At 46.5% G+C, this 11,495-nt stretch overlaps 1 protein-coding gene across 7 annotated transcripts in view; it reads left to right on the top strand.

The window, feature by feature from the left end:
• Positions 1-11,495, top strand: part of LOC143288978 (GTPase-activating protein skywalker-like) — a 41,909-nt gene that overhangs the window by 13,651 nt on the left and 16,763 nt on the right. For all 7 annotated transcript variants that reach the window (XR_013056160.1, XR_013056161.1, XM_076597699.1 and 4 more), the window contains exons 3-5: positions 4,253-5,658; positions 7,558-7,886; positions 9,832-9,933. Coding sequence is in view for 5 of the 7 variants with exons in the window: in XM_076597699.1 (XP_076453814.1) it covers positions 4,467-5,658; positions 7,558-7,886; positions 9,832-9,933 (1,623 nt within the window). In the remaining 2 variants the exon portion in view is untranslated. The remainder of the gene's footprint in view (positions 1-4,252; positions 5,659-7,557; positions 7,887-9,831; positions 9,934-11,495) is intronic.

Genomic DNA, 11,495 nt, shown 5'->3' with positions numbered 1-11,495 from the left:
GGTCAATATACCACAAAACTAGCAACATAATCTTCTGAGACATCGAGGGAACACCGAGAATAATCCAGTTTAATACAGGTTCTTAGAATGTACAAACATAACCATGAAGAAAAAACAACAACAACAGTATTATCAATTATTATTATTATCAAAACATCAAAACCTGTTACATAATATTGTGTATATTCTAAGCTAGCCATCTGTCCGATCATTATGTTATTCTCTTTCTCTCTTACATACACAGAGTAGCAAACAGCCAGACAAACACGCATACACCCCTCCCCCCCATCCCCCCTCCTGCCCAACACTCACATGTGCACAAAACGCTCGCTCTTGCACACTCGCGCGCACATTCACACACACACACATTGGCAAATGAAATGGGCTACACACAAACACTTGAATGTTGGCATAATGGCACCAAAGCATTTGATATTTCAATTCAACACTGATACATAAATGGCAATTGAGATTTAGCTTGTCCTCCTTTCTACCAGACTGGCATGACAGTTTGCTTCAAAGGTGCTGGTGGCTTTGTGGATTGTGTGGCACTGAGCGCTTCTATCAGTGATTTCGGTAGTCCATTGGCAGGGGGTTGACGTCGCGGCTTGTTAATGAATGAGATTCTGTGTGTGTTTACAGTGACCATCCGACAGCATGACAGGGTTTCCAGTGCACGGAGAGAAGGCAAACTGTGTTGTTTTGTGTGTGGGTCTGAGCTCATTTGAATGTGAATGAGGGTCACAGGCATTCCGAATGACTGTGGGTTTTCCGGTTCGTGAAGGCCCCCTTTTGTTGGCGTTGTCTTGTAATGTTTGCCCTTGTGTTTATGATCCGGGAACAGAATGGAAGGACTCAGTTTTATTGTGGGAAATGTGCAGATTAAAAAAAAAAAAAAAAATTAGCTTGATGTTATTTGTGTGTGTGTGTGTGTTTTTGTTGCCTGTTCTTGTGCAGATCTATATAAATGACAAAGTAAAACCTCATTTTTGTTCAGTCACACACACACTACCTTAACTTGTTCTCTCTGATTCTTAGGCCTAGATGACACATTTTGTATTCATATTTGTGCTTTCTCTGATTGTTTTTTTTTTTCATTCTTAAACCGACAGTGCGCACACTCAGCAAAATGCAGAGAATTAAATCAACAGTGTCAGGGTTTGAAAACAAAACAGCACACAACTTACCTACATTAAAAGTCTGTTCCAGCAAGCTTCTTCAGTATAAATCAGCTCTTTCCCAGTCTTTGAGGCTGCTCATATCAAGGAGTGAAAATGAAATAAGAAATGTTAAAAAGGATTGATTTGAAAGAAAACTGAAGTCTCTCCCAAGTAGAGAAGAAAAAAAAGAATAAGATAGAATAGAATAGAATATGTCTTTATGACCAAGTGTACCAGGGTCACAAGGGATATTGGGGTGCACACACACACACACACACACACACACACACAAATTCTCTTTCTCACGTGCGCGCATGCACGCGTGCACACATGCACGCACGTTTGAACAGAAGCTGCATATTATATGTGGATAGGGCTGATGACTAGATCTTTAGGTAGATGGTTGTTGATTGCACAATTCTATTTATCATACTGGATTTGTTCGAGAGACAGGGCATTGATTGCTTTGGGGAAATAGGTATTGGCGAAGTGATTGGTTTTCGTTCTTATACTTCTGTACCATCAACCAGAGGGGAGCATCTTGAAAATTCCAAAAGCTGGATGTGATTTGTCCTGGCTGATTGATTTTGCTTTATTGAGTAGCTGCTTATAATATATGTCTTCTAGAGAAGGTAGATCAGCCTGGGAAATCTTGGTGGCAGTTTTTACAATTCTGTTAAGGGCTGCAACTACTGCCTTGGAAATAAAAACAGATTGATGAACAGTTTGGAATGCCTGACCTCTGTCTTCATTCAGTGATCTACTTTCATTCATTATTGATACTTATTATATTAATATAGCACCTGCCTTCAGTCAGAGATCAAACTCTTAAGTGCTTTAATGATAATAATAATAATGGTATTTATATAGCGCTGAATCTTGTGCAGAGACAAATCAAAGCGCTTTCGCACCAGTCATTCACACGCATGCATAACTCTAAAACTGTAGAAACTAAAGACAAGGAAGAGGCAGGCAAGGGAGGGTATTTGGGGAAGAGGTGGGTTTTAAGGCCAGACTTGAAAGAGCTGAGTGTGGAGACTTGATGAAGCGAAAAAGGAAGTTCATTCCAATCGCAAGGTCCAGAGACAGAGAAAGAACGGCGGCCAACAGTGGAGTGTTTGAATCTGGGTATGCGTAAATAGAGTGGATCCGAAGCCGATCGTAGTGAGCGAGATGGAGTGTAGAGGTGAAGGCAGCCACAGAGATAGGAAGGGGCAGTTTTGTGAATATGTCTATAACATAGAGTGCTGATTTTGTACTTTATTCGGTGCGAGACAGGGAGCCAGTGGAGATGTTGCAAAAGAGGTGTGATGTGCTCAGATCTTTTCTGTCTTTCTTTGCATACATACATATGATGTGGAGTGATGGCCTAGAGGTAACACGTCTGCCTAGGAAGCGAGAGAATCTGAACGCGCTGTTTCAGATCACGGCTCAGCCACCGATATTTTCTCCCCCTCCACTAGACCTTGAGTGGTGGTCTGGATGCTAGTCATTTGGATGAGATGATAAACCGAGGTCCCATGTGCAGCATGCACTATGCGCACATAAAAGAACCCACGTCAAGAAAAGGGTTGTTCCTGGCAAAAATTCTGCAGAAAAATCCACTTCGATAGGAAAATCAAATAAATCTGCACACAGGAAAAACTACCAAAAAAAAAAGGGTAACGCTGTAGTGTAGCGACGCACTCTCCCTGGGGAGAGCAGCCCAAATTTCACACAGAGAAATCTGTTGTGATAAAAAGAGAAATACAAATATAGATACAAATATATATATATATGTTACAGTGTATTTTTCTTCAGAATCTTGCCTTTCTTTAATGTGTGCTAAGTGCATGCTGCACATGTCACTTAGGTTTATCATGAATCATGGGTGCAATAGCCGAATGGCGCTGGACTTATCTGAGGGTCCTGGGTTCGAATCTCGGTGCACCTGGTGGGTAAAGGGTGGAGATTTTTCTGATCTCCCAGGTCAACATATGTGCAGACCTGCTAGTGCCTGAACCCACTTTGTGTGTATGCGCTTGCAGAAGATCAAATACGCACGTTAAAGATCCTGTAATCCATGTCAGCGTTCAGTGGGTTATGGAAACAAGAATATACCCAGCATGCACACCCCCGAAAGTGGAGTATGGCTGCCTACATGGCGGGGTAAATAAAAAAACCAAAACGGTCATACACGTTAAATGTTACATGTCTGTCTGAGTATGTATGTGTGTGCGTCTGAAATTTGATTGAATGACACAGGAAACGAATGATGAGCGCCCAGTGGCAGCCGTCAGTCGGCTCTACCCAGGTAGGCAGCCTGTGGTGCAAATGTCCCCGTGTATGTAAAGTGCTTAGAGCTTGGTCTCTGACCGAGGATAGGCGCTATATAAGTATCCACATCAATCAATCAATCATTTCTTCAGCCCAGTTGAATGAAAGTGGTTTTATCCTTTGGAGTTCAATTCCTCTGCAGGGGATCACAGTGCTGTCTTTTCAAGAGTCAGGAAGTATGTTCCCATGTTTTATGAGCATCATCTTCAACAGAAACATGACTGCTAATGAGCTGAAAAGTAATTAACACCACCTCTGTCATGCACCCCGGAAACTAGACCAAAAAAAAGTATTTCAGAAACGACCAATGCCCTCCCCCCTACCCCCAACAAACAAATCAACAGAATTCAAAGGAGAGTGAAAATGATCTCTGGTTCGTTTTGAATAGTGTTTTTTGCAAACATGTCACAATACAAGCACAATCATGAATTTGATAGGAGGCAAAAAAAGTCATGTAATATATAAAGCCCTACCTTAATTTATATACGTACACATGCACTGAATTCATGACAGATGTCTCTGCAATATTTCAAACTGGAGAATGACCTAATGCACACACATACTCATGCAACAACCCCCTCCCCCACCCCCCACACACCCCCACACACTCACTCACACACACACACACACACACACACACACACACACACACACACACACACACACACAAACACACACACACCAAACGCACACAGCACAGTCACACAGACACACCCTCACTCTGTCTCTCTATGCAGTAAGCAGCATAAAATAATGTTTCTTTCCCCATGTTTCAGTGACGTTCATCCCCACCTGCCTTGTTACCTCCCCTCCTGTCCCCGTGAGTGACAGCAGCAACAGGGCCAGAGGGCAGCACTACAGACAGACCAGCAGCACCGTGCAGCATGTCACGCCCTCATGACCTTGACCTTCATCGACTGACTGTCACCTGTGTTCTAAACCCCTCTCCCAGACACAGATGTGCATCAATGGCTGTGTAAAGAGTGCTTGATGGAAACGACAAGGGACCCAGCACAGGAAACCATGGTGGATCTCGTTCTGCAGCTGTCCTCGGGGGAAGCATCCTTGGAGGGGGACGCAGCCAAAACGGAACCTCACAGGACTGGCCAGGAGCAAGACAGGTGTGCGTCTGACGCTTCCAACGCCTTGCACGAAGAACCGCAGGACAGACAACCACCAGAGTCTGAGAGGCGGCGACCAAGCAGGGCGTCCTGTTCGAAGGAAGAGGAGCATGTGGTGGATACTTGGACGTCAAGGACAGGAGATGGAGATGGAGGGCTGGGGACCGAGTGTGGCAGTCAGACGGTGGTGTTGTTGGATGGGTCGTGCCTGCAGGATGAAAGTGACGTGGACGGTGTGGTGTGTGTCGGGGGTGACACCGGTGGCGTGGGGGGCGAGATGGTCAACAAACTACACCACCAGGTGGCAGACCTGTCCTCCATGAGCCCCTCCATCAGCACGGACAAGACGGTCACCTCCTCCTCCCCATCGTCCCTGGACGGGGACTCGTTGAGAAGTGTGGACCACATGGACTCCTCCCTCAGTCCATCCAGGATGTTCACGAGGGGTCGGCTGGCACCAGCTGTGGGTTCCAGCAGTAGGACGGCGCCAGCAGCCTCTGGGGGTAGTTCCGGTGCTGAGAACAGTGACGGCACCCAGGCTCAGGAAGGACGAAGGAGAAGGAGTTTGAAACATGTGGACGCTTCAAATGTTGACAGTCCCTCGTCTTCACCACAACAGACCAACAGCCCTCTCTCTCCACCACCAGTCCAAACACAGAGTGCTGACGTTGTCATCAGCGAAGAAGCTGACAACCTCAACGCCCTCACCTCCAGTGATGCTCATCCCCGGGAGAACGGCGACAGCGCCAACAACCACACCCCCACCACAGAACCCTTCTCTAACTTCGTGGACATGCAACGGCTGTGGGCGGCCCTGGGGAGGACGGGCACGGGCACGGGTTCGAGTCCTTCCGGCAACATGCAGGAGCAGCAGCTGCAGAGGCTGTTGAACAGCGTGGGGGAGCCCTCCTCCAGGAAGCAGCTGAAGAAGCTGCTGAGGTCCGGGTTGTGGGCCGTGCAGTCCACGGTGAGGAGAGCGGCCTGGCTGGAGGTGTGCAGCCACCTGCACAAGCTGGAGAAGGCCTTCGTCTTTGTGCAGATGGAGAAGGAGCTGTTTGGGGGTGAGTGCTCTTCATGCGTGTGTGTCTTTCACGTTCTTGCTCAGCGCTTGGCTTATATCAGGGATTGACATAAGGGTTGAATGGGTTAGCCTCAAACTTAAATGAACCCAGACACTGGATATGAATTCACTGCCGTGATAGCCATAAAAGGCTGTGGAACCCTGACACGGTGGATATGCATTCACTGCTCTAGTAGCTGTAAGTGGCTGTGGCACTTTTAACCTTAAACTGTAATTAGAGTTTCAGTTTCAGTTTCTCAAGGAGGCGTCACTGTATTGGGACGAATCCATATATTCACTAGACCACATCTGTTAGACAGATGCCTGACCAGCGGCATAACTCAATGCGCTCAGTCAGACCTTGAGTGCATGTATTTGTATTTGTATTCCTTTTTATCACAACAGACTTCTCTGTGTGAAATTCGGGCTGCTCTCCCCAGGGAGAGCACGTCGCTACACTACAGTGCCACCCATTTTTTTGTATTTTTTCCTGCGTGCGGTTTTATCTGCTTTTCCTATCGAAGTGGATTTTTCTACATAATTTTGCCAGGAACAATCCTTTTGTTGCCGTGGGTTCTTTTACGTGCGCTAAGTGCATGCTGCACACGGGACCTCGGTTTATCGTCTCATCCGAATGACTAGCGTCCAGACCACCACTCAAGGTGTAGTGGAGGGGGAGAAAATATCAGCGGCTGAGCCGTGATTCGAACCTGCGCGCTCAGATTCTCTCGTTTCCTAGGCAGACGCGTTACCTCTAGGCCATCACTCCACATGTATGTATGTAAATTATAGTTGTGTACCGTTCTGGACATGAATTCACTACCCAGATGGCCATAAGAGGCGGTGGGGACCTTTAACTCATTCCAGACGAAGGGGCCCAATCGGGGCCCTACTGTTTACAACCGTTTTAGATGAAGGTTTCCGATCAGAGCCTTAGATAGTTTTGAATTTTTGGAGTGGCAAGTTATTTCCATAATGACGTTATGAGCTAAGAATATCTCAACTGACCTTTCCACATTCCTCTGCAGTGTGTGTTGCTGTGCTCGCGAGAAGGATAGTTATTTTTTGCAGTGACTGGTTCTCGTGAAGAGTGCATGTCAACGATGGCGTCTGACCTAGTTTCGCCTCGGTCACAAGGCAGACAACAGAATTAGACAAAGGGGCCCTATCGTGGCCATATAACGTTCTGAATTTAATCTGTTTCAAACTCTTTGTGCTTTCCTAGACTCATTTACAAGTCATCAGTGTGTGCAAATTTTGAACAAAAAATATGGATACTTTCATCATCTCACTGTGTGACAGCGTAAGAAGGGAGGAAGTTTTATATTTTGTCCTCAACTAACTTATCAGTTTGGAAGTTTTCACTTCATAAATTCTAACATTTGTTTTTTGGCGATTGCATTTCTTACCCATACAAATGGGTCGTCTGTGGGGACGGATGCAATAGCCGAGTGGTTAAAGCGTTGGACTGTCAATCTGAGGGTCCCGGGTTCGAATCACGGTGACGGCGCCTGGTGGGTAAAGGGTGGAGATTTTTACGATCTTCCAGGTCAACATATGTGCAGACCTGCTAGTGCCTGAACCCCCTTCGTGTGTATATGCAAGCAGAAGATCAAATACGCACGTTAAAGATCCTGTAATCCATGTCAGCGTTCGGTGGGTTATGGAAACAAGAACATACCCAGCATGCACACCCCCGAAAACGGAGTATGGCTGCCTACATGGCGGGGTAAAAACGGTCATACACGTAAAAGCCCACTTCTGTGCATACGAGTGAACGCAGAAGAAGAAGAAGAAGGTCGTCCGTGGGGAATGTCAGGGGAGCTAACTGGCAGTACTGAGTGAGTTCACCATAAATTGTAAATAATGTTTAAGAAAACCAAACTACTCTCCCTTCCAGACGTGCAGGACGAGGACATCCCAGTCCCAGTCTGGCCCCAGCAGCCCCCACAGGAAGAGACCATGCTGACGGAGTACTTCCTGACCCCCCTGGGCAAGAACGCCGCTCACAAGATCGTGGCGGTCATCGGTCAGCTCTCCCCGGACATCAGCTACTGCCCGGGGCTCCTGTCTCTGGTGGACGTCTTCCTGCACTACCTGGACGCGGAGCAGTGCTTCAGTTGTGTTCTGACTCTGCTGCAGAGCAAGGGGCCTGTCTACCTTATGCAGAGTCGTGTGGCCTTCGAGGCTTCTAAACGGGTGGTGAAGGATCTGGCGAAGAAATATGCTGTGAGTTGGGTGGGGGTGTTTGTTTGTGTGGGTGTGTTGGTGGGAGTGTTTGTTTTTGGGTGTACGGTTGGGTTGGCGTGGTCTTCGAGGCATCCAAGAGGGTTGGTGAAGGATCTGGCTAAGAAACATGCTGTGAGTTGTTGTTGAAGGGGTGTAGGGGCGTGTTTTGTGTGGCGGGGGGTGGGAGTGTTTGTTTTGGTGTTGGGTTGGGTTGGGTTGGCGTGGCCTTCGAGGGCCTCTAAGCAGGTGGTAAAGGAGTTGGCGAAGAAATATATGCTGTCAGTTGTTTGGGGGTGTGGGGTGTGTTTGTGTGTGGGTAGGTGGGAATGTTTGTTTGGGTGTTGGGTTGATGTGGCATTTGAGGTTCTTAAGCAGGTGATGAAGGATCTGGCAAAGAAATATTCTGAGTTGTTGGGTGTGGGGGTATGTTTGTGTGTGTGTGGTGGGTGGGAGTTTGTTTGTTTTGGTGGGTTAGGTTGGGATGGGTTAGGTTGGTTGGATCTGGCTAAGAAATGTGCTGTGAGTTGGGGGGTGTGGGGAGGGAGGGGGGGTTGTTTGTGTGGGCGGGTGGGAGTGAGGTATCGAGGCCTCTAATTTCTAAATGTGTGGTGAAGGTTCTGGCTAAGAAATATGTTGTGAGTTGTCGGGGTGGGGGTGTGTCTGTATGTGTGTGGGGGTGTTTGTTTTTGGGTGTTGCGATGGGTTGGGTTGGTTGGATCTGGTGAAGAAATATCCTGTGAGTTGTGGGAGGTGTGTGGTGTGTTTGTGTGTGTGGGTGGGGGTATTTGTGTGGGTGTTGCAGTGGGTTGGGTTGGTTGGTTCTGGCTAAGAAATATGCTGAGTTGTTGGTGTGTGTTTGTGTGTGGGTGTGGGTGGGAGTGTTTTTTTTAATTTTTGTGTTGTGTTGGGTTGGGGGTTTTGGTTTGTGGTGGTGGTGGTGGTGGTAGTGTGTGTGTGTGTGTGTCAGGGGGTTGGGGTGTTTGAATGAGACTTACTGATTGAGTGATTTTATGTGTGTGTGTGTGTTTGCGTGTGTGTGTAACTGTTTGAATGAGAGTTATTGATTGATTGATTGTGTGTGTGTGTGTGTTTGTATGTTTGATAGAGACTTATTGATTGATAACTTGATTGGTTTATTGATTGTGTGTGTGTGTGTGTGTGTGTGTGTGTGTGTGGATGCACTTAATGTACATTTGAACGAGTGTGTGAGTACATCCCATGGGTACATGTTTGCGTGTGAGAGCAAGTATTATGTTTTATTTCTCTGCTATGCACCCACATGTATGTGAAAACCACTCACTGCATTACACTGGTAAAAACGATTTGATGCTCAGCACTAAAAGTGCTACTTAACACTGAATGTAACTCCTTCTTCATTTATGGACTGCGACTCCCACGTTCACTCGTATGTACATGAGTGAGCATTTTATGAGTATGACCGTTTTCACCATGCCATGTAGGCAGCCATACTCTATTTTTGTGGGTAGTGAACGTAACAAAAACCATCTTGTCTGATCCCCAACAGAGAAAGGAAAGACAGGATCAACTTAGAGGTAGAGAAAAACAAACGAATTGAGGGGGCCGAGTCGAATCGAGTACACAGAATGTAAGAATACAATGAACACAAGCCGCATGCAGCAAAATAAGGCCAAATGAATACGCTTAATAGCCAAAAAAACCGTAAGACGAGACAGAGTATAAACCTGACAAGATGGCGTGGAGAGCCTTGGCCAAAGGAATGATTCAGCACTCATAGCTTTTAGAGGCATTTCATTGGCAAAGAGCGGACCAGGCAAGACGGCTTGTCTTTTCACTGTTAGCCGCGCGAAATTTGGTCAAGCAGAGCAAACCGATAGGCCTAGTTTGCATCAGTTTGACATGGTAAGTATATGTATCACCAAACATGGAGTATAATACAAACTCTTCCTTTCTGTCTTCTGTGCAGAAATCCTCCTACGTGTCCCTCGTGCGCAGCTGCAGCAATGTGGAGGCGGTGTTTGACAACTGGTTGGGGTGGATCTACTCTGACCTCCCCTTCAACTATATGGTGAGTGCTGGTGACTCGAGTTAAAGGGCCCTGAATCTTTTGGCCTTTCATGCCCTGCTCTCATGGTTACTGTGCAGACTGATGTCCCCTTTAACTATGTGGTGGGTGGTGACTTGAGTCAAAGGGCCCTAAATCCTGTGGCCTTTCATGCCCTGCTGTCATGGTTACAGGTGGTGGTGATGGACAGCTACCTGATGGAAGGGATCAAGGTTCTGTACCGTGTGGTGATGATGATGATGATGACAGTGATGATGATGATGATGACAGTGATGATGGTGACGACAGGTGGTGGTGATGGACAGCTACCTGATGGAAGGGATCAAGGTTCTGTACTGTGTGGTGATGACGATGATGATGATGATGACAGTGATGATGATGACGACAGTGATGATGATGATGACAGTGATGATGATGACGACAGGTGGTGGTGATGGACAGCTACCTGATGGAAGGGATCAAGGTTCTGTACCGTGTGGTGATGCACGGCTGTGCCGCTTAACTTCCAGCAGAGCTATTTAGTTTCAGAGTTCAGTGAGCGGTCAGGAGCACGGCTGCTGACCTAGATTCCACTGGGATGGGAGGGGGGGGGGGGGAGGGGAGCACGCGCCGCGCTCTTTGTGCCTATGTTTCCAGCAGAGAAAGGTGTATTGTTTAAGTGATTTTCATTTAATCATATTCGTGCACACTGGTTTTTGTTTGCTGTCATTTTTGTAGGTCGGTCCGCGGCCACTGTGGCTGTGGTTAACAGCGCAGTCCAGACCCATAATTTGACCATTTTCAACTCGCTCGTTTCACTACCAAACTTATTTAAATGACACCAATCTTATACTGGAATAAAGTTCATTCTTTCATCTATCTTCCTGTGGTATTTGTTTTTATCATTCGAGTCAAACTGGTATGTGCCGGGCGTTCAAACACAAAGGGTGTCGCGTCGATTTTTACTGCGGTGACAGACTCCGCCGTGCTTGCCGCGCGAGCAGAATAACATGTGTGTCACTCGATCGTTTCGCGCTGCATTGTTTGGCCATGTATAAATTTAGAAACTATGTCACTGGCAAGCCAGGATTCTCAAGTTTTGATCTGCTAGAAATTTGTTGGGGTTTTCACAGAAAGTAGATCTGAAAGTCGCAGCTAAAGTGTGAGACTGATGTTTGCGACCCTATAACATACGAACCAGTGTTTCAAATCACGAGCAAATTACAAGAAAAGAAAGTTTAAACTATGCACTTTCAAGTGCAATTATGGCTTTTTCTATAAAGAGAGGGTCTCGAACGCGCTTTGGAAGAAAAACGAGTGACCGATTTCGGATCCCGCAACGCTGCTCGACCATGGCGGCGATCGAAGCCGTCTGCTCGTCATCATCGTTTGAAGAATGGAAAACACGCCAACTTACAGGTTTGTAAGCAAATTTTTTTTCAATATGTTTATTTTGAAAATAAATGTAAATCATATTTTTTTTATATTTTTGTGGGTTTGGATGAATCCTAACAACTTTGCTTCAGCAGTGTTGATGTGTAACTGGGAACAGTAACGCTTCGTCAGTCACGTTATTTTTTAGCACA

Source organism: Babylonia areolata, chromosome 13, assembly GCF_041734735.1.
Source record: "Babylonia areolata isolate BAREFJ2019XMU chromosome 13, ASM4173473v1, whole genome shotgun sequence".
NCBI lineage: Eukaryota > Metazoa > Mollusca > Gastropoda > Neogastropoda > Buccinidae > Babylonia > Babylonia areolata.
This window is presented reverse-complemented; position numbering and strand designations above follow the sequence as displayed.